Here is a 26,533-nt window from a genome sequence, read left to right on the forward strand (position 1 = left end):
CTGAATTTTTCCTGACGGCCTGTGATGGTTAACGAGTTCACGAAAGATTGCACAATTAGCATTCTATGTGGTAATCGAATCTCTTTAGAGGATTCAGGGAGAATTTTCTGGAGACTTAGGTAAGAAACTTCATATATTATATTTTAAGAATGTAATATAGTTACGTGTCTATTTCTTAGGTACCTGGGATTTTCATGAACTAATCGAAGTTCTACTATCCTACGGAATGGAAGGAGTAACGATAAATAAGTTGTTCTGGAAAAATGTCCTGTGTACAAAGCCTTCACCAAGGAGGTTCCTACATCTAGCGACCATCAGAGTGCCAGCAGAGAGCTGGACATCCACCAGCTCTCGTGAAATTCCTGCAGTCGGTGACGCAAGACGCGACCGAGAATGAAACCACCAGACGAAAATACCGGCCTATCGTCAAACGAGACGAGGAATACGAGTCGAAGGGACCGAAAAAAGAGGCGAGGATGTCGAGGCCTCGTACGGATTAACGGGAGAGATCGGTGAATTCCAGCAACTCTTGTTTCGCTCTCCTCGGTGGACGCGTTGCGCTTTTTGTTCCACAGAATTTTGGGAATGTTTAGAATCGCCGAACCGAGGGCAGGGATAGTCGAGTCGGGTAGGGGCTGCGATTTCGACGATTGTTTACACGAACATTGTAGAACGACGCTCGACGAGCGCGTCGAAGAGACGTCGAGAAGAGGAACACGTATTTCGACACCTGACTCTGCTCGTCAACGATAAATGTCGGACGACCGTCACTTATTTACCAAGTCAAAATACAAGCTATTAATAGATAGTGTAAAATAGGGTGTGCGCGTTCAATCCTTGAAATTATTTGGCGTTTCACGCGCTGGGGACACGCCGTCGAACGCGTTTAACGCGAGCCTGACGACGCGGCAGAAATTTATCGTTTATCCGGCGACTCCTCCAAAACAAACCAACTATGCGGCTGAACGTGAACAGGTCTACGTGAAATCATACTAAATGTAAATTCGGGGAAGAACGTCTGAACGTCTTGAGCGGATCGTAAATCTCCAGACCATAGCGGACATAAATTATGGTATAATTTTGAAAAATCTGCCTCGACTACCGAAATGCTAGATGTCTCCTACTGAATACTAGTCGTACGTCTTCAGAATCGTTCGAAATACTTAAAAACGCGGAGTGCAGTATATTAAGATATTTACATTTTAATTTGAGTTGCGGTAATGAATGCGTAGCGTCGGAATCCATTCGGTAGGCCATGTAAATACAACTTGTCCTGATTATCTTTATTCATAGAGGTGTCCTTAATCTTGTAATCAGCTTATTACTACACTACGAATACCTTCACAGAGATTAATATGAAAAATTGTGAATTCTTTCTGAAGAAATTTCTCCAGAACCACTTAGCACGTTCCTAATAACAAATTAAACCCCTCTTCCTCGCACCTTTTCTCCCCAATCATGGTATCTATAACAACTTTCTTAATCCCCAGAAAAATATAAACCAGACACTATTAATATTTCCAATCCCATTCCTAAATATTCCCCTAAAATCTCATTAGCCGTATTCATATCGAGGCACAGGTGAAACTCCAAAATCGAGCCGAAGAAAAAGTTGCACTCAACGAAGCAGAAGAGTGGGACGAAAGCGAGGGACGCTAAAAGAAAGCGAACGGGGCCAGTCGGGCCGTGGAGGGCAGGAGCGGGAAAGGAGCTCGGAACGGTGCGCTCGGTTGATTGAGACATCGACGGAGCAGCTGTGACAGTTATCTGATTCATGGACATGCCGAGTATATTTTATGCCGTACGACCTATGAATACAGATCGATCGGACGCGGGACAGCGGCCGCGGCGGCACCACTGGCCCGAGGAGATCATAGGTGCCTCCTCGTATATGGATATATCAATTACGCGCGTACGCGAACCGGCGCAACACGTACGTAGAGACGCGAAGAGGCAACGCGAGCGAGCGGCCGCGTTAGAGGGACCGCGCGGCAGGGAACATCGCATTACGATTCATCAGGCGTCCAGGGTACCAGTTCCGCGAGGATCCGCGGAGATACTTATCCAGTAACGATCTCTACGTGATAAATCGCCGATTTGTATCGACGCCTCTTGCCGCGCGATACGCTGCGGCGTAAATCGTGTCCCTTGGCTCCTGTGTCGTCCGATTACGATTACCCTTGCAGAGAAGCTCGAAGAATGCGCGAAAACCGAGAAGAATCGAGAGAAAGTCAAACGCTTGGAGGATCAAAAGAGAAACAGAGTGATGGATACGCGTTGCATCTCGTAACGAGCATCGTAACGCATGACTCGCATGATCCGCCACTTGGCATTTACCATGACGAACGCCATTAGCATAGGCACGGTGCAAATTCGTAAGTAATGATTTTCGCTGTGCAATTGCACGCTGGTTGCGTAAATGAGGAGATATAACGATGGAAGCGCTCCGAGGGATAATTATTGTTATCTGGAGAGTACAGTATTGTCTTGCTACAAGCTTGAAACTTGAAATCAATTATGGGCTCGGAAGATCCGAGAAACTTGTTTGTAATATCAGTTTAGAAGACCCAAGCCTACTACTGAGCTACTATTAAGCTTCTATACTACTACTCTGTTCTACTCTATCGTTTCAACGGCGTTTCAAAACAGACGTAATCATCGTTGGTCAACCCCGAACGAAAGGAGCACGAGTGAACGGGACAAGAGGTGAGATGGAAGGAGAGACGTAGAAACGCGCGAGATATCGGCTGGGTCGATGCTGGCAGCGAGGCACGTACGGAGATTGTACTAATTAATGCCACGGGAGCCCGAGAGGCCGGCACCGCGGGCTCGCTGATGTGCCGCCGCTAGGAACGACGCTGTTACTATGATAATTACCGGGAGAACGTGAGGCTCTGTCTTAATTGGGACTGCCGGGGCGAATTAATAACGCGACACTAACGATGACCCCTTTCGCGACACCTCCAAGACCGTGCTCCCCTTCGATCCAGCTAACTCGATAGAGACGTGCCACGAGAGTCGACTGGAACGTCCATTAGGTGGATACAATTTGTATAAAGATGACTTCGATCGGGGCATAAAAATTGAACAGCAGAAGATCGGAGCTAACAGGCGCTGGGATTAGCAGCAGTTGCCATTCTGGAGACGCTTGTGTAAACGTCCTCGTGGTTCTCTGCTTCGCCACTAACCGAGCACGTTTATTCGCGGAAGCGACAGTAAAATCGGTCGTTCCCGGCGTCGTCTTAACGCATCGTAGAAATAAAAGCGTTAATGGCAATGCGCCACTGGTTGGATACGTTGGCCGACGTCGCAGCGCTCCTCCCGATCCTCTCCTCGTTCTGCTCGGTGACGAACTCGCTGGATGGCTTTCGGTACATGTGACGAGCACGTGTCTCGAACTGGTACATATCGGCTTTCGCCTTGGAATTAGTAAGCGGAGAAGAGAGAGCTTTCGGGCAGAGCGGACGACAGGAGCGAGGGAGGTTTACTTTTTGTCACCGTGTGCGGCGTCGCGACGCGTTTAAACTTTTCGTCATGCATCATGATGCGTTAACTCTCGTTTATTTCCAGTTGGGACCCGCTCCGCCATATATTTATAACCTAATCGGGTGCGAACGCGTCGAAACACTTCCCCCCCGAAATGAAGGCTATATTTACTGCTCGCGGAGGAACTAGGAATTCGATAATTGCTTCGCGAATAGATCGTGGAGATAGAGTGGAGGCGTGAAGGATTCATTCTCAGGTCTACTTGCTTGGAAAACACTTTGGTTATGAAATGATCTCATCCAAGTTCAATTTCCATTCAATGCACAATCATTGCAGAGGAATAGTCTTGTCTTAATATAGGTTCATAGATCTATGACGAATTTATGGGAGCTCACTTTGATGTTTAATCTCATGAAAAATGTGAGCAGTAGTGCAAATAGGAGAAACTCTTACTATGAATAATTTAAGTCAGCAAGCAGTTTTTGACTAAAATTATTATGTTCCGATAAGGACAGACTTTAGGTAGTACCTCTGAAAAAAAACACGAAAACTAGAAATAAATGTGGCGAAATCAGCTTCTCGAAGAAGCCATAATATCATATCATATTTTGAAGCGAGTGTACTCCAGAAATTAGACAAGATTAACTCTTCAAAGGAAACCACCTACGACTAAGTATGTTCTATCTCCATCCACGCTTGAAATTCTCAGAACTCGTGTCTCCAGCTTTCCCTCCGATCAATCTTCAAGAAACCACATCCCCAAGAATCCCCCTCTTTTTATCCCCCCGTCACTCGCCTCGTTTCAACGCGAATCTATCACTGTAATTACACAGCGAGGCGTCGGAATCAACTGCACAACAACGCTCACAGGACAAGGCTGGAAAGTTTCCGCGAAATTCCAAGGGGGAACGCACTCGTATCGACAAAGCGGTCCATTAACCAGCTAATTATCGCGACGAACGTCGGCTGACGCGAATCTAACGAAACGTCAGCCGCGAAGCCGCGAGTCTTAATATCGACGATCTATCAAGCCGACTAGAAATTCGCCCGTGACATATCCACTCGGCAGTCGCGGCGTCCGTGCACCACGATCTCGTCGTGCGAACGCGAAATCCGGACCAATAGCGAGGCGGTGTTCAATGGTCGAGAGAGCGCGAGCGCGCGGTCGGAGCGAGAGAAGCGGAGAGGCTCAAGAGAAATGGGCGCCAGTGGCCAGTAATGAGCCAGAAAACTGGCGACAGCTCTGCTATGCCCTCTATATTCTATCCCAACGAGACGAGGCGCGATATTGTGCGAGGTCCTCTTGCATCTAGCCACTCAACACACGGCCTCGTTCGCGTGTGCAGACGCAGAACGGAGCGCGGCTGTGTGCCGTGCACGCGCGGGCCCATAATTCACCAGGCTGGCCCGCAGGCCCGTCTTGTTAGCGCCCCGCAGAAACCGAGCCCTCTGAGGACCTCTCTTAACCGTGATACTGTCTGTTCCGCCGATATACGCTGGGAGGACTCCGCCGATGAGGAACAGAGCGAGGAAAAAACGAGGAATAGATCTCGAGGGTGAGAGAGGGGGTGCACAATGGAGACGGGGTTAGATCCGATGGAAGAAGGGGAACTGTGAAGGAAGGAGGTGAAACCTCCCTCCTCTCGATCCTCTGCCTCCGCCAACGCGCATAAATGCATAGCTATCTCCGAGCGCATCTTTCCCGGCGGAACGACCGAACGAAAAGAGCGCGTTATCGGTGCCTCGACCTGATAAATCCCCCCAGAAAGAATAATGAGTCGACATTATTCATGCCGAACCGTCAGCGTCGTCGCTCGGCCGGTCCACTCTGGACCCCGCTCTTCCTCCCTCCTTTCGTTGGCGTTTCGACGGATCGCCATTAGGGGTGACCAGGGAATCCAGCCGTGGAATCGACCTGGACGATATTAGGAGCCTGCTTAGCTTGGATCAACTGGAATTCGGTTGGGGCACAAGGGAACGGATGCGTCGGCAATCGTTTGGTCGATAGGTCTGCCTGCGATTGTTCGTATCACTGAGTATAGGGGATCGTAAATTATCTAGAGGCACGGAAGGAGAGCTGTTGGGTAATGTCGCGTGATCACGAGGATTCAGAATTTTTGCGCGACTGAAGACTTGATAATTCGCCTACTCATGAATTTTCAGTAAAGTATGTTGTAAGACTGATCTGAGTCTGACCCTGTTAGCATTTCATTAGTGCTATTGTTTTTTTTTTTTTATTTGTATGCTATCCGATAGCTAGGAAAGAGTATTTTATATCCACATTACACAAAGTAGCTCTAACTCTCAACTAACTAGACTTTCGTGGACCTCCCAGCGTCAGAGGTAAACCAGTCGCCCGAGCCGATCGATTCGTAAAGTACGATGTTACGCAAACAGCAACCGAGCTGTAACAGTTGCGATGCAATTTCCAGCCTAGTCAGAAACAAAACTCTTGGCAATGCGTTGCGCTCGATACTACGGCTAGAATCGAATCATCCCCGCGGTCGCTGCATCTATCTGTGACGTTGAGTGACACGTTTAGCGCGCGTCCGTTTTATTACGCACCCCCTCCGCGGCCCCTCGCGGTATCACCAGTCGCGGCTCTCCGTCCAATTTCATCGTACAATAAAATACGCGGCGACAAATTCGCCGCTCAGCAATCACGATCGAAACCGAGCGGCCAGGCGGCCAGAAGGCTCGAGAACGGGAAGCGAGGATGATGACGCGACTTTGCGGTACCCCATTCGCTCGTCGGCTTTAATTTCCCATAAAATCGTCGATAATTTCGTTAACTGCAAATATGATTCATGCTAGTCGTTTCGATTTCCTGAGGACTCTTGGCGAAGCGAAATAACGTGCCTTTTGTGACATAGCAGACTTCGCTGTTTGCGTTCTCAGGTGGCGATGTATTTCGGGTTACTCGTAAACGAAATTTAAAGAAGCAAGCACATGAATGATCAGTGACGTGGTGAGGAACGTGTAGAAGGGGAGACTCGAAGTGAAAGAGAGCCGCGCACAAAAAGGTCTTCGTTGCCGCTCGCCTTTTGGTCGCGCCGCGTTATTTAGTGGCGAGCTGGTCTCAACTCGCTTAAGTGCTCCGGTGACTTACATCCCTCTGGGGCAAGGGCGCGCTAAGGGGGCGTGACCGTGTACCATCCCGTCAGAGATCGGACGTACAATGGAAAGTTCGTCGGAAATGAGAAAGGGCGGCAGGGACTCGCGTTCATCCACTGGAATGACGAATAAAGTTCTTTATGTTACTTAAATGTTGAAGAACTTCTGACAAGAGATCTTCGTTTCTCTTATAAAATTAGTTTTACTCTACTATTCTTCAGATAAGTTTAACTGAATATGGAACTGCCCCCGTAACACCTGCTCCAAAATTCTCTACAAGACTCTACCTCCCTTTCACTTTGAAATTGTAGATAATATTTAGGCAAACAAATTTCTGTCGTTACTGAACCATGAACTATTCTGCTTGTCTAAATAAGAAGTATTGAATAGACTCTGTAATCGACTGCAGAAACAAGGTCCAAAGAGATGCTTTGTGAAACAGTGTGCAGCGTTATCGAATACGTCCTTGAATCTCAAGGGTGCTTGGTCGGAAAACAGTACGGTACCAACTACTCCAAGCCGGTACTTACGATCAACTGGCGCAGCGAGGCATCGTTGGCGATACATCATCCGGAGGGCGCTTATCTCTCCCGGATCTGCTATCTCGTTGGCCCCCCCGTTTCCATCGAACAATGCCTCGCACGATACACCCTTAGCTCGCGAGAGATCGCTGCCGATCGCGGCTAACCGCAACGCGCTTTGTGTCATTAAAATTTTTGCGACGCACGCGATTCGAGGTGGTCCTCGAAGAGATGTACCATCCAGCCAAGGTAGAATAGAAAATTCTCCAAATTCTGAGAAATTTAATACGTGTGAATACTCTAGTAGTTCCAATACTAGATAGCTATCTAGTTAATAATAGAAGATGAAATCTAAAAGGAATGATATCTATTAGGAAAAAGAACTAACTTTGCCTCTGTCTTATCAAATCCAGAGAATTGATTTTAAACTTAGAAGCAATTTATAAGAAGCAAGTGTATTGTAAAAATACTCAGCGTCAGAGATTCAAAGGATCAACAACCCGACATGCATCTGTAGAAAAGGATGATGATCTATCCGCAAAGTGCTCCGACTGGCATGGCCTAATACGAGCAAGCGGAAATACCGACAATCGCCGTGTCTCGGAGCGCATAAGGGCCCGCGGAACGGTGAGATTCGAAAGCTACCTGGAATCCGCGACAGGCGTCTAATCAGCGAGGCGCGATTATTATCTCCATTTTAAGCGGACGCGGAACGGTTCGCCGCGCATAGAGGAGACCATATACGACGGCCTAATATGGCGGTCCATCTCATTGGCTGCCTTAGGTGGATACAGATCGTTCCCGCGTCTCCTTCGGCTTCGCCGCTTCTCGAGCGCGAGAGACCCGTCCTAACGCACCAGCGTACGTGTTCACCTCCGTGAGAGGTGGGAGAGAGGTGCTGAACATCGGAGGAAGGGGAGGAAAGAAGGTTAGGGGAGAGCTGCGGCTGGGATGGAGGCAGCATTCCATCAAACCAGACTCCATCTTACGTACGTCTAACCCCCGGGCAACGTGTATCTCCGCTCTATCTCTTTCCCATCGTTCCTCGCCTCTTTATCTCCCTCCTTTTTCCGCTCGTCTCAATTCGATCGAATGCGGCCTCATCCACCGACGTGTTTTTTATGAATGTCGAGTAAAATCTAAGATCAAGGGACGCCGATCGAGAGTACCGACATGCAAGAATTAGCTTCTATCATTCCTGGCCGATGAAAAATGGTCCGGTGTCTTGGAAGACCGAGTGATGAAATCGTTGGTGATTCAATTAATGTATCCTTCTTCGTTGGTAGGGGAGACGGTTTATCTAGGCGCTTCTACGGTGCCAACAACAAGAGCGTCAGTCTTCGAGGACGAGAAAGCCGACGACAGCAGAGCGAATGGCTACGTTGACGGGTCTCGATGGATGCATTTTTAACGGCACGAAAATAGCGACAAAAACGCGACGTTTGGCTCCGCAGAGAAGAGAGCAAGAGAGAAAGCTGGTCGCAGACAAAACAGCAACAGCTGCGACGAAAACGATGGCGACAACCAAGACAAGACCCTACCGAATTTTCTTCCTTTCTGTTTCGATACTCTTTGGAATGCTGCGTTTATTCTCTGGGAGTTGGACCTTCAACCCTCCTCGCTTATTAATTTTGGTGCAAGGTGGAGCCTCGTACTCCAATTTTTATTTATATCATAGAAAAAACATATGTAATGCGAGGAGTGAATGAATTTCAGAGATGTATCGCCACGAGATAAAAGAATATCCTTCAGTCTCTGAAGAAATCACAGGAGGAATCCTAGAGAGCGATTCAGGTTTCAGATCTCCTCCAAAAGGAGCAAAAGGATTCTACGTTCTATCCTCACAGCAGAGGTACGATCAAGGACTGATCTCCCGTGATCGCGCGAGCAAATACACTCGTCGATCGAGGGGCCAGGTACGCGTCCAGGGACCCAGAAGTGTCGAGGTCAGGCACAGTCGCAGCGACACGACGACGATATCGACACCAACCTCGGCTCGTAAACCTAACCCCTTATGGCGGTGCAGTACGGCTCGCAAGGCACGTCGCTATCTCACGAGAGGCCGAAACGAGTGAACCGCGCGAAAGGAGGAAGGGAAGACCCGTGGCTGGCCGATATGCAGATAGAAGAAGTAGGTGTAGGGTATGTAACGTCGCCCGAGAGAGCCGTTGCGTGGGCGAGACCTTCCGTTACTTTACGATTATTTTACCGCGCTGCCTCGGCTCGATGTCGCTGAGACCGCGACGGAAAAATGGAGAAGATTCGCCCGTCGACGCGCGAAACACGCGAACGATGATCGTTTACGACGGATCGGGTGTCCTACTCTACGTCGACTATCGCGAGGAGAATTTTATTCGAAAGAAGCTAACGATATAAAAGCGTTTTATTGGAGAATTGAAATGTGCTAAAGATTGAGAACGAATAGCTTCAGCGGTAGTGACAAATTTTAATTGCCTTGGGTAATAGTTCCTTTCACATCAGGGAAAAAGTGTCTAACTAATGATTCAGTGTATATAAAATTCCTATTGTAAATAAAAAAATATTGGTATACTTGAGCACCTACAGAGTATCTACAAAATACGTGGTAAAAATTGATTTTTATTACTTTTACAAAAATAAAAAAATCCACGTATTCAATACCTCTTGTACGTAAGTATTTATTTTATTCCATTACCCCTTTGAGTTAACAGAATGTACTCTAAATTGAATAGTAGTCGAAACATCAAGATCGTTTCAAGTTCCATGCACGTTCATAGCAGGACACGTAATATCGGTTAGAAGGACCAGCGAAGTAGGTCGAGATGGGGATCGTAGCGCGTGGACAGACGATCGTACGACCTCGTAAATCAATGCGTTCTCAGATTGCGCCCGCATTAGCGTCGGTTTTACGGCGCGCTCCGAGCGGCGTAGATTAAGCGTAGAACCTGGCGACCTTCGATCGACGCGCACCTAAAGCATTGCCATCGTTACGAATTAATGATTCCGTGGCATGTAACGAGAGCTGGATCCTCGTGGAACAGCTCGGATTCGGCGTCGATCCAGGACATTGATCCTTGGCGTGTCAACGATCCCAAGGTTACGTAAAAGCTATTCTCGACCCGCGCGACCCCTGTCTCTCCGTGATTAATGAAGACGACGAATTTATAAGCGCGTTCCGATTTCGGCTGGGCAAGGTCATTACCTCGCTGTTTCTTGTTGGTCTCGAAGTGGGGATCGATCACAGGGAAGTCAACGCTGTTCCGTCGAAACGTGTGTGCCAGGGACACCGAGGTGTGCACTTTCCACGCGCGAGATGATGGACCATGTAAAGCGATCGAAGGGAGAATTTGCATCGAGTTTCAGCGTGGCAATTTGTACCGGCGCGAATAGCAGCGCTGAGAATGCGAAAAGAGCGACGGCGAAGGCAACGACGACTCCGTCGTCCTCCTCGTGTATGTAAATGCGCGGAGGCACCTGCAGTGATAAATTGATTATCCCTCTCCTCCAGCCTCCCCAGCCCTTTGGGACGCTCGAGGGCCCTCGAACAACGCGCGACTGCTCGATCGGCCGGAGCCGGGATCGTATTATAATAAATACATAATATCGGTACTTTACATGTTGCGCGCGGCGAGAGGCTCCAGGAACCCGGGTAAGTGGTGGCCCCGAGCGAGGTCCCTGCAATTTCGACGATTTTTTACGCCGCCTACGATGCAACGGTCGCGGATATAAATATGGCTGGCCCAGATGGCGGCTTTCTCCCATCACCACGCCCCTGATTTTCTGCGTTTCTTTCGCATTATTTTAGTAATGAGTAATACTCTGTTTAATGTATTCAGTGTTGCTACGATGTAACATACTGCAAACCTGCGAGGAAACTCACAAGTTGAAGGCATGAAGCTCTTGAAAACAAATAAAATAAAATTTCTATCAGAAAATATTAGGGAAATTAGTTAATTACTGCATTATATAAGATTAAATAAGACACACAATTTTTAGAACTAAAATTGATAGAAAATTTGAAGATTCAAAACCTAGTAAATCCATGTATTTTATGACTTTTCTTATCTTATCTCCTAATAAACCACTGAAATTTCTAGTATATCTAGGTGCTCCACTCAAGAACATAGAACACAGATAAAATGAAGGAATCGTATTGTTTCTCTAGTAGTGGCAATCTGTCGGAGTCCTCCACTCGAGCCTTCTACTCCGTCTGGTCTCATCGTCCAGCATCTCTGCTACTCCACGTCGGCTCGCGTCGAGTGCTTGGACTTCTCTCAACCACCCTCGAATCGACCCTCGGAGTAGCAGCGGAAACCCCCCAGGTCGTGCACGCACCCTCGAAACGCCGACAATTAGTTTCCCATTGACCTATACCGCGGACCCCTCCACAGTACGCCTTGCGAAAGAATTAAACCAGAACAACAAACAAACAGAAGAGCGATTACTCTCAGGGGGAGCGATGTTTGGGCGAAACACTGGCGAGGAGTCGTGGGAGTTCACGCGTTAGATTACAACGTCGGAATAACACTCATGGTGGGCTACGAAACGATTAAAGGATTATCAGAAACAATCAAACAAGATTTCGCGAAGTATTACTATAGATTGGATTCTCTAACAGTATATATTATGAAGAATTTAACACACTCGTATTTCAGGAATATAATTTTGAATTACTTTTCGCGCCACCTCACAAAAAAATTAATTCTAAATGTAACGTCTAGGGTATCAGGATTCGAAGCTCCAATAAAAGAAAATTATCACAGAAAACAAAGCTGCAGTGCTAAATTTCTCAAGAGCCCTCATCTAACTACAACCTCATTACCGAATCAGCAAACAGATCGCTTGAATGACGAGGTACAGGACTGGTCTACGAGCAGGCCTCGTGTATGGTGCACTGATAGCGGTGATACTAACGGACACGATTGTGTTAGTGTGGCTCGATGTGTCGAGCAGGTAGCATGGAACGTGTAGCACACGCTCACCCCCTGTCCACCCCTTCGTTTCTGGTGCACGCCGGTTGCAATTAAACGGCGCGGATGCTGCCGGAATAAAAGTCGAGTGGCTCGACTAATTAACGACGACGAGGTGTTGAAATCGAGTCGCAGTATTTCACCTGAACCTTGGGCGAGCGTGTCGCTAAGCGAAACGAGGAGAAAAAACGGACAGCACTCGCCCGTATGGATTCTTCGGACACGGGGAACTAATAGGGCGGGATGAGAAACACGCCAGCGAGCAGATAAGACAGAGAGAAGCCATTCTCCCTGGCATAATAATTTGCGTACAACTTCTGGCTGAATCGAAACGAAGAAAGATTCCTCGAGACTAAAAGTCTCAATTATCTCCCTGGAATCTTTCATCGAACAATGCAATCTGAAGAAAAAATGAGCACAGTCACCTGTATCGAATTGCAAATTACGACCCCAGGCTCTCTAATAACAAGTTCGATTTATCGGCATGGGCGAGGCTTCATGCAATACGAGGCAGTAAAATAATAATAAAACGGATGGAAAGCGGACAGAGCACGCACCGTTATTTCGCTAAAGGAACGACGAACGAGGATAATATTTTTCCCAGGGAGTGTCCAGGTCGGGGAACACGATTGTCCGCGGGGTTTTCGCGTCTCGCGAGAGCGGAGAAAAGGGCAGCGTGGTGGAACGACTTGGCCGCGAGGCGGAAAAAAGACGGAACAACGGGGATCATTGTACTCGTGGATCGAACGCGACGGATTCCGTGTACGATGGAATGTAACGCCGTAATAACACGCCGAGCGTACCGGTAATATCGACGTTGGTATACGCGAGGCCTCTTGTACGACGATGTAAACGCATCAAGCGCCGCAGCTACGTTCTAATAGATATACCTCTCTTCCAGCATTCCCCATGGCAATGAGCATCGAACATACTTTAGCCTAACGTCGAACAGGCCTCGAATGACTATTCGATGCGGCTCGGCCGACGAGCCGAGGCTTGTATACACGATGAAAGAACCTGCAGGCACTTACTTCGCGAAAACGTTGTTGCTGTCTGTTGAACGTTCGAAGAATACGCTGGAATCCCTTTAGAATTTCCATGCCCGATTGTGGGGACGGCGCCGTCAAAAGGGGCTCAGCGAGTGGACGAAGGGAAGTGAAATTTACCCGCGGAATTGAAACTCGTCGACTTTTCAACAACGAATGGATTTCTATGTGGCGATTTTCTGAGCGAGTAGGCGACGCGTTGTTTCCAGAGGTTACTCGAGTTCTCTGTTTTTAGAAGGTCCTCGGACTCCTCGCCCTCTATCCTTCGCCTCTTCACCTTTCGCCGCCCATTGTGGCGGAGGACGCCGGTGCGTGCATTGTGCCCCGACACAATAATAATTGCGCTAATGATCGCGCTCGAAAAGCGCTTCGTAATCGGTGGGTAGAGCCCTTTCAGCCTCTTTAGTCATCCTTTAGAGTACCCAGGAGAGCGTGGTAAAAGTCCCGCGTCGGATCCCTTAAAAAGTGCAAGTTGCAATTCATAATAAACGGACTCGGTGCGTGCTCGCGCCAAGAAACCGGTAACGCCAGCAAGTTCCCGCGAACGGCTCTCGGCTGCGCCACAATGCCGAAAACGAAGCGGAGAAAAAAAGCTGATCCCACCTCTGTCGATCAATTTCACCGACTCCCGGTTCGACAGGGAGAACAATTAGAGGACGAATTACCAGGCAAACAAAAAAAGAAGAATGAATCAATCCAGACGCAGACGAAATTAAACGGAGGTGGGGGTTAATGAAAGAACGGACGAAATGAAAGAGACGGTGGCAGGAGAGGCAGCGACCTCCGTTGAACCCGTGCCCGTTGAACACAAACCGGACGGGGCCACGTACACGTTAAAGGGATAACGTGGACACGCGTGTGAGAACGTACATTCCTAGGACGGGAGCGCGTTAACGTACATAGGAAAGCGGGTAGGATACGCCACGCGGGGGCACTCTCTTCATTTCCAGGCTGTCACGAGCAGAAGAAGATTCGGCCTGCGTTTGACAGCCCCAGGGTCTGGGTTGGGTGCCGCTGCTGCTGCCGCCGGGGCTGGGCCGTAGGTTGGGAGAAACTCCGTGCAGGGGCACGGTTCGAGGTGGATGTGGATGTGGAGGAGGCAGAGAATGAGAAAGAGAGCGGAGAGAGAGGAAGTTGGCGTGTGCCCATGTGCCGGTACCGACGATTGTACCGTCCTGTACCGTGCTACATCGAGAAACCACCCTTCTCCTGCCACCCTCTATTCCATATAGCACAGACTCACCCTCTAGCACACTTTTAAGCTATATTCGTCTCTCACGTTCTTTTTTCGCTTCTCCCTGTATATTGCCCGTCCTCTTCTTTGTCCCCTCGTGACGCAACCTCTACCCCTTCGCGAATTCTGTGTTTTAATTATTCCACCGTGCTTTGTCCTTTGATGCTTCGGTGAACCCTTCGAGGTCTCTGGACAGTCTCTGAAGCGCTACTGTATACGCAAGAGGAAGTACGAAGGTCACGGAGTCTAATGGAAGAATGGCTGCGATTCGATAGCAGGGGGAACAAGGTTACCTAGCCATTACGTACACCCGGTGCGAGGAACGCTGCGTTCCAGGTGACGAACTACCGACCCGCGGATTTTCATATTTCGGAAAATATCGCAGGTACAGGCTGCCTCGCGAGAGGGAATAAAGACGGCGAGAGAGATGGAGGGCGAAAGGAGCACAGAAGCGGAAGAGACGAAACTCGCGAGGCGTAGGTGGAGGAGCGTGTGGGAGCTGGGAAACGCAGATGCAACGACGGCTGCTGTTTAATATCGGAGCCGCACATGGGCACGCTCCGAGACACATTTCAGTAATATTGCAGCCAGCGGCAGCCAGCGGCAGCCACCGAAGCGAGAGCGCGACTCCCAGTCACACGCGCTTTACATATCTCTCGGCGCATTAATATATTCAACACATATGAATATTGCAGAGAGTCGGGGAAACGGAAGAAACAGGGTGGATGCCGAAAGGAGGAGGACAGAGAGCGAAATGCTGCGCTCTCACGAGCTAAACCATTGTGCCTATCTTCGACTTCATGAAATCTGCACGCCTCTCTCCCTCTCGCGGCTATCGCTGCGCTATGTCACGGTTCCACCTCTCGCTCCTTGCTCGCTCCCCCGCTATCTCTCATTGTTTCGCGACAGAGCTTTGTGCTTTGTGCCTCCCGCAACTCCGGAACTATTTCCGTGCCTTTGAGTAAGGAACTAATGAATACGGACCGCGGATAGCACGCCTGTGTATATCCCGCGACGTGTATCACGGTTATCGGCCTGTTGCCTTCCTTCTTCGTCTCCTTACTTCTTCCCCGCCCTCCTTTTCTCCTTTTAACTCGCCGAATCGTCACGTGACGCCTCGATTGTCCCGGCGTCCTCCGATTTTCCCTATCTCCTTCGCCTTTAATCCCTCCGATCCTCGTTTTCGCGCGCCCCGCTGCGACTTGTCAATTACGCGAAACGTATGTGGGCATCGAGAAGTAGATTCGAGGAAGCGTTCAAAGCGGCTACCTTGCTGTTACTCAAGCCTGCGCGAGTTTAAAGTGACTCATAGGATACCGTCGCGATGTGGAGGCTTCAAGGTGATGCTTGATTAATGGAGCACGGAGGTAACTGTGACTCGAAAATAAAGTCATGCGTCAAGTACCAAGTTGGTTATATATCATCATTCTACGCTTTGTGTAACAAAAGAGCGACCCATTCTTTCTACCCTTCTTGTCTTCCCTCTGTCTCTTTGTAACTCCTCTTTCGCTTCAGTTTGCGTGGCTATGCTCGTCATCGAGCTTCGGAACCAGACATTTTCTGCGTCCATAGGAACCTCCAATTATCCTCCCACCCTCAGGAATAGCTGCCCCTCTAGCGATGCTTGTTGGTATGCGACTCGTCGATGTTCCTGTTGCCGACTGACTGCATGCGTGACTACGTGAGTGCACGCGTCGGCGAACATTCTTACACTTTGTTCGCCATAATAGTGCCCACATATACCCATTCAAAAGTTGCAAATTACCACCGATGAAAGTGGATACCACAAACCTCGCCGAAAGTCAGAAAAATGGCTTCGGGTTTGGAAGCAGCTTCAAAGTTTGACCTCGGAATATTTCGTACGAATCGCACGAGCGTTCTACGCTTGCTGCATACGCTCATGTACTCGTCTATCTACGTTAGTACATAGGTGCACATATATGTACATGTGCACGAGCGTGTGTCCGATTCCTCCGCGAGAGAGGCTCCACAGGAAACGAGAGGAAGGCGAGACAAGGGGAGAGAAAGAAAGAGGGCCAGGGGAGAGTGGACGAAACCGAGAGAGAGAGAAGGAGAGACGCGCACCGGTGATGGATCGTCCAATCAGTGCCGCGAGATGGAGCACGAGAGAAACGGAAAGGGAACGAGAGGGAACGAAAGAGGGAATCTTCTCCACCTATGGCATGGTGCGCCGCGGACGAGGAGAGGAGAGGAGAGAGGTCATGGTCGGGTCGGTCTCCTGCTAATCGAAGAACACGAGGTGGCCCTGTGCGGCCTCGCCAGAGAAACCCTGCCTCCTCCATCGTTCCTACGTGGACCCACTATTGTATAACCCGATGAATTCCCTTCCGTAAGGAGTAAGACTCTGAAGATGAATCTTCGAAGCGCGTTTCATTTTTGAACGCGCACCGTTCAGAAGTAAGAAGGGTCTAGAATCTTGAAACATTAGTTTCTGAAGCGTTCGCGTACAATTTTGTTCGATTTTTGAAATTAAATTCACTTCAAATATAACAGAATTTAATTGTGCCATACATTTTTTAGTAAGTCTTCACGGAACTATAAGAGGACTCTTCTCCATTCTCTGTAACTATTTTTATTTTGACTATTTCAGTCAACGCGGAAATAAGAAAGACAAAATTTAGTTCCAGCGTAGCACTTTCTACTGCTGAGAATTTAGAGAGGCGTAGAAACACGAGCGCGATTTGGGTTCGCAATTAGACCGGTGGAAGTTCCCTTTTAAGGTCAACCAATTACCCAGGAACGCATCGATCGCGAGAGGAGACAGCGTTTCACGGTTTCCACGACGAATCGCGACGTGCCGGTTAGAAGGGGCGGAGAGGGTTGCGGTCGGGAGGGTTGAACCGAAGGGTCGCGGCCCGTGAGCTTGAACATCGTTCAAACCACCGTGTACAATAGCGGAGGGGCTGCGGGGGAGTCCGCGTTGCGAAGAGATTCTCCTGGAAGCGGAACGAGTGTTTGCGCAACGAGGACCGTGTGCAGTAGCGTAGCTTCTAAAGTTTCCCACCAATCACCGAACTCCACTTCTGAATTCTATAGGAATATCTCGCTCGCTCTATTCCACAACGCTGTGATATACTATTCGAAACAAATCCAGGGAACCTTTAACCAAGTCAAACACGCCGAATTTCGATTCGAGGTACGAAACAGTGATCGTTCTTACCGCCTCGAATTTCGATCCCGATACCCGTGAACGGTCGACAGGCATTCGAGTGCGCATAAAAACGAGTAAAAAACGCCTCGCTATCGGACGGAAACGACTACGCCACTGGCCGTGGAGAGCACACTGAAAGAGGGAAAGAGGGTGAAGGGAGAACGGCTAACAATGGCCGCCAACCAAAACATCCGATAAATCTAACCGGCCTGGACCTCAAGCCCCGAGGGGTTTTAAACTCTCTCACCCCCCGAGCACCGCCGACGCGGGCGCAACCCTTACATTACGCTACACTCGCCGGAAAAGGGAGCCATGCCGTGTGCCATTGCAGCGTGGAAGGGTGGCGAAGGAGAGGGTTAGCCCAGAATAGGTAGGGGGTGATATGCGAGCCACGAAAAACCAAACGAAGAGAAATTCCCAGAACTCGCCCCTTTCGTTCCTCTCTCGGTCGCTCGCGCCTCTCTCGAAATCCACTACTCTCAGGGAAACCATAACGAGATCTGCCGTGAGTGAGCGGTCAAGTAGCTTTTCGACGGAATTTCAACGAATTTGTCCCGCGGCCACGCTGGTAATTTATTTCGTCGCACCCCCTGCTCGAAAATTCCACGAGGGACGAGACCCGTTCTTCCTCGGCCGCTGTCGAATTTATTTCGGAGCCGAGCGAAATTTAAGCGGCACTTAAGTTCCCCGACGACTCGTGACCCACTTTAAAGATCCCTGACGAACGTCGTTTCGATTCAGAAAAAATACGAGATAACGTGGTCGCGCAACCTCGTCTGACCAAGATTTCTCGCGAGGTCTATTTTCTCGCGGTCCAGAGCAACGAGTTGGGGGATCGAGGAATTCCTATCCCCGCGGAGATAAACGGAGCGACCGGGATTGACGTCAGGGATTTCGGACCTGTTGGGAAAAAAAAGATCGCACTGGAGTGGAGAGGGAGGAAACGAATTAGGACGAGGTCACGGAACGAGTTCGCCAGCATTTGAGTTCGTCGAGCCGAGAACTTCTCGCGAGCAGAATCGGAGGAAAATTTCCATTCGAACGGTTGGTAACTTCGGCGAACTGAAAACAAGAGCCGCGACGCATTAAGGTGGCCCGAAATGGACTACCCCTAATGGATGGCCCGACGAAAATACATTGTCAGGGGAAGATGTAGACGGCGCTAATGCCGTCGACGTAGAACCTCGATTTTCAGCAGGGACAGTCGACGTATCGCGAGTTAAGCGACGCCTGGAATCCCGGGATTCCTCGACACTCATACATAATCAGAGGAGAGCTGTTCCGTCTAGGATCCCTCGCGACTGGTTGGCTGGCGAGCCACGTTTCCGCGTCGAAGAATGTCGACAGCTTTTAAACTACGTGCGCTAAACGCGCGCACGCGAGCGCACGCGAGCGCCGTCCTCACGGTTTTTCAACGCGGCCCTTCGCTTCTTGTTGCTCGAGCGAAAACGTGAGCGCCTGGCAGCTCTCCGCCTTGGGAACTTTTCCATTAAACCGAGCGAAGTCTATTCCACTGTTCCATTCTTCGGAGACTTCTCGGAGTAGGAGTTCTCGTTTTAAACACTACCGGAAGGGGAAGTGGAATTATGGAGATCGAACTTTTGGCGGGAAAGTTTCGGACAAAAGGAGGGGTGCGTAAATTGTCAATGGTATCACGCCTATTAACGAATCGCTAGGAAATGGACATTATTAATAACCGGACGCATCCTGCAACAAAATTTATCCCGCGCTTCCGGTCGGTCGTTTAATTCAGTCATCGATGTATCGGCGTTACATTCAAAAACGTGGAGCATGGTGGGAGGAGATGTTGGCCGCAGAGAGACGCGTCGAGGGGAAAGATTATGAACGCATAAATCAAAAATTAGCATTAACGATTCATTATTAACAGTCCGGCTGCGCGGTAGAGATAAAATTTATCCACCCCTGTTTCCGTATTTCGATTAATTAATGCGGCTACCGGCCGCTTTTTAAAAACAATATTAACGCGCCGCTATGTGGAACGACCTGACGGCTGAACAAATGGAAGCTGGAACAGAAGGAAAACGATGAAACGAAAATGAAGGAAACGTGGGCGATGACGTGTGGCTGCAACTATTATATTCCTGCATCAATTAATCTACTCTGAAGCTTTGGGAATTCGGTGAAGAACAACTATTAAAAACTCAAAAATAGTAAAAAGAAATATATACAGAAAAGGTACTCAAGAAGTAACTAGTTCCAAGATTCAATTAGGCAGGACAAAGAAGACACCTCGATCAACAACGTGGCTCCCTTAAAGAACCGTGTTTCCTTTTCACCCTTCCACAGGAAGGCAACCCTCCAAGCGCAAGTGGTTCAGCACTGCGCTTTCCGAGTCCCAAGCTTTCTTGTTCCAGCATATTATTGCGCTATTATTGTTATTATTTCTATTCTCCGTCCAACGAGCCCTTATTGTACTCAAGATTAAACTCTGCGGCTGGTCCTCTCGTGTGGTAATCGCGACTAAGCCCACAATTACCCTCTCTTCTTATTTATTTATCCAGTACCGTGTCTGTGGGCGCGCGGAACAAGGACGCGTTATTATTATTGAAAGAAAAGGCCGAGGGAGGGAGAAAAAGCGAAAAGGAAGCAGAAGCTTTCTCCAGAGCGCAGCTCCGTGTCTGCTCCACCTCTTCTCCTCGCGGATCTGTCGGTGCTCTCGTGCTCGATCCGTGGGCGGAAGGAAGAGGTCCAGATGAAGAGAGGAGAGAACGAAGAGAGGGAGAGACAGGTTGGAGAGAGAGTAACCCGCGGCTGCCATGGTTACCGTCGCATTCCCGCCTCGGCTCGTTGCTATGGAGACGCCTCTCTTCTCTCTTTCACCTTCATTTGCCCTCTGTTCGTCTCCTTCGTCCTCCCAAGCGCTCCCGTCCCTTTCTCTCCCGACCACCTCGCCGATTCTCCCTCTCTCTTCATCCCCCTCTGCCCACCCCCCTCGCCGGTCTCTCCCTCTCGAGTCGGCAGGCCAAGCTTCTCTCTACCTCTGGCATTCGCTCATATTCCCTCCGTTCCTTCGAACGAAGAGGAAGAGACCAGAGGGAAAGAGGAACATCGTGATAGGGAGAAAAGGGGGAAGCGACGGGCTGAGCGCATGCGCGATACTCCTGTCTTCCACGACGACAACGACGACGACGAGGGACCCTCGACGTCCCTCGGAATCGTTCGATTAGTTATCGACTGAAAGTGATTTACGTCCTCTTATCGGCGAGCTCCTTGGCGGCCACGTAATTTAATTAAAGGAGAAATCGAAGATAGACAGCATCTCGCGATCGTTTCCGCGGGAATTAGACGGGCATATCGATATAGTTGGCCGCCACGCCGCGAGCCATCGCGAGCTCGCGAAAAGAAAAAGCTCGCGAGCAAAATTGAGCAGGATCGATGATTCTACTGATCTATATAGGTGACTACCACATGATCTTTTCCGGTTTTTCTGGCTACTCCCATTGCTATCCATCTTTTGCATGGATACAGACACCATCAAGAAATAAATCTAAATTTCGAAAACCAGGAATCATTCCACCTACGCCTACACCTTCAAAACTAGACCCACGAAGTGAAAAAACTCACGTCTCATACTGCACCCAAGCACTTCTACCTAAGAAATCGCCCCTCTCCTTTCTTCCATGAACTCGTTTCTCTGACACGTATCGAGGCCGAGAATGATAACGGCGTAACGGCGGTCCACGGAAATAGATGGCGCGCGTGTGCGGCGCGATAGACAGGCGGAGGTGTAAGCGGCTTGTTTTATAAGCCCCGATTCTGATTGGCCGTCGCGTCACCCGATATCAATATTTATTCAACGCGTCGAATGCCCGAGGCACGATTAAAACTTGTTTATGCCGCGAACGATTGCGCTCCTCCCACCGGGGGCCGCGTATCGCGCGCGCACGCACACACGCGTCGCTCCCTTTACGTGCGTGCACTTGCCCCCTCCCCCAATTAATTTCTTCGATTTCCTCGCACGATCGAGCGGCGTCCAGCGGCTGGCCGTCGATTAATCGTAGCCGATCGAAGAGGGTACGCTAAACGGGCGGCGAGTGTCCCCTGATCGCGCTACACGCGCGAAACGGTGCCGACTCGCGAACCTCGACCGCGATTAATGTGAGAACTCAGCACGGCCGTCGAACAAGTCGAGGCGTTCCGTTTAATTAAGGATAACGTACGAGGAGCGGCAAAATTTAACGGGAGTTCGGCGCGAGCGTGGTGGAATGCGCAAAGAGAGCGCCAACGCGACTCGAGCCATATTTCGCAGAGATATTCAATTTGGGAAGGGTGAAAGTTTCAAGAGACAGAGAGAATGAGGTAGACTGAGAGAGAGATAGAAAGAGAGAGAAAGGTAGATAGACAGAAATATAAGTGAAGAAGAGAGATGAGAATTCGTAAGACTTACCGGGACTACCGAGGAAGACGGAAGAGTAAAGAACGCCACGACGCGCGTCGCTCGCCGCTCGCTGCGCGTCCGGCGGCGAACTCCATTCCCTACGCGGACACCATTTACCTGAAGCAAAGAAAAACAACGAAACCACGTTAAAATCACTGTCTCTCATCATCACACAGCGAAGGGAGCGCTCACGGTCGCCTCGCTTATAAAATGATACAAAGTACGTGAGACAAAGAGAGAGAATCGAATTTGCATCATAACAGGAGTACGGAGAGGAAAAGGGAGGGAGAGGAGGAACGATGAATTATACCCTCGGAGAACGAATCTCGAATGAATGGGGATCGATTTCGGGAGCTGCCACTCGGGAGCTAATGAAAAGCATAAATTCGTGACGAAAAAGGGAATCACGGTGGGCAATAACGCGACGAACGATCGATCCTCGTGCAAAAATAAACGCGGAACAGTTATTACGCGGGGCTGCGTCAGCGAAAGAATGCTGAAAACCGACGATACGTACGAAGGGACCAAAGAATTCGTGATCGTTTGCATCACGACTTCGACCGGGAGATCCTATCGCGTGCTGCTCCATATATATCCCGTTATTTCTATCCTTCTTTTTCCCGGCTGACCAGCCTGCCCGACCGGCATGCGATCTCACCCCTGCCACGGCTCCTTCGACCAAGAATGATCGTGCAATTATAATAATTAGATAAACGCGCGAGGAGCTTGTTGCTTTAAGGGCCGGCACTTGCTCAAACCAACGTTCACCGCCTACCGGAACGAGCGAGACGGATACGTGGCCAGGCGAGAAAGTAGCGATTCATACTCAATGATTCTCTATTCAAAGTTTTTTATTGCAGCGTCAACGATGGATGGAGTTTGTAGTTTCTTGAAGTCCAGAAGACTGAATTTGTATTTTCATAAAAAAAGATTGAGTTCAGGGAGCTTAAGAACATTTGGGTATGCATGGTTAAGTTACAAATATTCGAGCATCAATATTTTAAACACAGTATGTGATTTCTGCTGCTTTGCTCACAGCTATAGATTACAGATATTTCTCACAGTGTTCTTGATTCAGGAAAAATTGGTAGAAATAAACAGAAAAGCTTCGTTTCTCTGGGCTATGTTAGTATTCTCATGAATCACCGAGTTACCACGAGGAAAATTGACATCACCTCGGGACAACAGGGAAACGTAATTGAGACGGCGAGGCCAGCGACGCGATTAACGCGGCAGCCTGAGACTGATTTATAAGACGGACAGAAACTGCGGGACCTGTAGCGAAGGTATTGCAATTTTCTGGATGCGAAAATAGGAAAGGTATCTACTTTATTTCCACGGAGATCCCGGCTGAATGAGGATACACGGTAAGAAAGGGTGGCACCGGGGGATAAGAGTAAGCCGCGGAGCGAAGTAATTTCACACGAGAGAGTAGGGTCTTGCCCGGGCCATGGATCCGACGGAGCACTATAGTCTTATCTTGGAAATATAGCGACCAACCCCCTGGCGAAAATTATATTCTTGAAAGGTTGAAGATTGCTTCGACGCGCCACCACGATATTACGCGTCCTGCCTCTGAAACCCACAAACCTAGTCCTCGGGGATCTTAATTAATTGCTGAGCAACTTTTGATTTGATCACAGTATCACTGAGAAACTATGTTTGTCCGAGGCGTTCCTCATTCCTCGAACAGTGATTTAAGAGGCTAATGGATTTAAAAACACAGACGAAATTCGAATCCTAGGTCCCGACGAAAAGGCGCGTTTAACCGTACGTTACGGTTATGGTTATTACTCGCGTTAATTTGTGGCCTGGCCAAATGACAGGGCTGAACCAGTGATTCGAAAGTGATGGTTATCCCTAGAGCTCGAGGGACAGCTGGGTTCGCGTTAATGACGAGGAGATTAGAGATCCGACGACGCTTAACTCACGATCAACCTGAGACGAATTTCTGGAGATGAACCATGCGACACACGCTTGGCAATATTTTGGGATAATAGAGACAAGGCCTCGCGACCGAGGATCGTGGATTCTCCAATGCGAGTCTAAACAGCGAAGCGAACTCGTGTCCTCGGGGAAATAGACGACCATTTCGTCGATGGAATCCCGCCTCTCCAAGCTCTGAGTAGGAACGAACGATAGATCAGGATTATCGGAGTCAGACGGCTTCGTTGCCGACCTATTAGAAGCTGGCAAACGGTGCCGTCACAATTACGCCCGAAGTCCTCGATGAAACGGGACTCCGGGATACCTGTAGAATCCTAGAGCGGAGGTGGAGCGGCCAACAAGAAATTTATAGCCACTAAGAGACAGGGTGTAATCATACGCGTCACCCCGTCAACCCTATAACCATGATTTATCGTGGGAATTCTGAAAGACGTCCCGGAATTCCTGCAATGCTTATGCCTCAAATACCACGGATTCCGCCTGTGGCAGTTTTCTACAATAGAAAAGTATACAGTGGCCAGTGGCGAACAATTGCGAACTTTAAATTCCCATTTATCAGCAATTTCCATACTAGTCTTTTGATTTTGCTTAGAGATTAAGGTAACTATAGGTATGGGTCGTTATAGCTCTCTTAAAATTGACTTATAAGGGCATTAACATCTTTACAAAAGAGCCTCCACAATTTCTTACAATTCGTCAGTCTACTCAGATCTAAGTAAGTTCCGTTTGAGCCAGCGCAAAAAATAAAAATTTTAAAGGTTACGTGGTGTTAACCTTTACGAGATACCCATTACGCGAGGAATGGTCGATGGACCATAGCGTCAGCCACGGTCGAATAATTGAATTCGAGGGAACTCCACGGCGTCGTGGCAGATACGAAAGCGACGATCCGAATTCATTGAGGCGCTCGAAACCGCGTTATGAATTATTCCGTCCTCTGAAACTTTAATCACGACCGATTCCGTGGTTCTGGGCCGAGCAATCGTCGCATCTGGAAACGAGCACGAGCCACTCCCGCGAGCGGGTAGATTCGTTTAAGTGGCATCAAGTGAGACGTCTCTTTTGAACGATCGCTGTGGCTAAATTGCGGGTTAACTTCGGGGTTCGCGTGTTAGCGACAGTCATGCCACGCGGTCGAGTCATGTAACAGACGAGGTCGGAGAGGAAAGAACGAGAGGTGAACGATTCGGCGTCGTCCGAATCAGGAGGATCAATTCGACGCGCGCCAATTCCTGCTCCGAGTTTATTTTTACCGCACACGCTCGCTAGTAAATTGAAGCGTGATTCGTCCAGCCACGGATCCTTCATCGGTGCAATATCTGGTCCACTGATTCACCCGAGTTAACAGTCGTCGTGCCTCCAACCCACGGGCGGTTCGTTGAACCTTTTCGTCGACCAATCCCTTGGATATTCTCAATTAGAATCTTGGCTCATCGCGTTTCTTCGTTTCGCTGTCTGTCATCGGTTTCGTAATCCATTCGGAATCTTTCTCGACCCAGCTTGACTCCAGACACTCAAGACTGCTCCGTATCTTGCTATAGAGTTTCAAAGATAGAAGCGGAACACCTTTTACGACCTCTGCTTTCCATTTTATTAAAACAGCCATCTGCATCCGAGGAACAGCGTGAAACGAGTTTCCGCGTGAATCTTTAGCGTGGCTAAGCGTCCGAAGAATGCGCGAGAGTGGATATGCATCCAGGCGTGGGCGTAACGTGGATCCATCAGTCGTGGGATACGTAGACGAGGCCGCAGGCCGGATATAGATACATTCCCAATAACCCCATCGTATTGGGGTTGCGTCCTCGGTATAAATAAATCAATATAACCTGCTTCCACCCTCAGACGCCGCCCTCCGCCGTAAGGAAGTGACGTACGAGACTCGTATCCACGGAACGAGGGTTGAGGAGGCCACCCTGTTATTTCACAGTTAGGCTCGTCCTGCCCCTCTTCGCGCCACCTTCAACCTTCTTCCAAGCTAGCGTCTTCTCTATCCAGGCCTCCTAGTCCTGCTTCCAGGCTCGCACGAGTCCCGAGGGAAGCTTTTGTCCTCGAGCTGTAAGCGACTTCCTGACAGGCCAAGTTTGCACCTGCTCTCCTCCTGCCGCTTCCTCTGTCTCTCTCCATCCGTTTCTTTCCGCCTCTCTCTCTTTCCACGTTCCTCATCCTCCATCCCTTCTTCCTTTCCCTCGTAACCTCTGTCTAACCTTAGCGCCTCGGTCCATACCACCCACCGGCATTACCAGAACAAAATTTATTCCAGATGGGTATCCTCGATCTTTCACTCTCTCTCCCCATCTCGCGCGCCTTCGTTCGAAGGTAATCCGTAGATCAGCGGATAAACCGGGCGTGTCGTACGTACGCCGGCGAAAATTATTTTCGAATAATCCTCGACGTCGACACCTCGCGGTCGCTTGTCTCAATTACGCGGAGGAGGAGCGGCCTTGCATCCGCTCCCTTTGTCCCGAGGTGACGACAAAGAACACCTCGATACGTTTATTTTAGTCGAGCAGAGCTTCCTTGGATTCCTGACTTTGAGCGATCTTTGCTTTGGTTTGTGATTCGGACTTGAAATAACTTTGCTAAGAGTAGATACCTCGATTGTTTCAGAGTTCCTGAAGATTTTTAAATACCGCCCCCAAGTTCGACTTTAGCCTCTGCTTTACCT

General features: G+C 49.2%; 1 protein-coding gene across 3 annotated transcripts in view; it reads right to left on the reverse strand.

Moving 5' to 3' along the window:
- Hth (Meis homeobox homothorax) overlaps window positions 1-26,533 on the reverse strand; it is a 392,475-nt gene that overhangs the window by 157,634 nt on the left and 208,308 nt on the right. For all 3 annotated transcript variants that reach the window (XM_076379358.1, XM_076379359.1, XM_076379357.1), the window contains one exon: window positions 21,931-22,038. In XM_076379358.1, coding sequence (XP_076235473.1) covers window positions 21,931-22,038 — 108 coding nt within the window. The remainder of the gene's footprint in view (window positions 1-21,930; window positions 22,039-26,533) is intronic.

This window comes from Calliopsis andreniformis, chromosome 5, assembly GCF_051401765.1.
Source record: "Calliopsis andreniformis isolate RMS-2024a chromosome 5, iyCalAndr_principal, whole genome shotgun sequence".
In the NCBI taxonomy this organism is placed as follows: Eukaryota; Metazoa; Arthropoda; class Insecta; order Hymenoptera; family Andrenidae; genus Calliopsis; species Calliopsis andreniformis.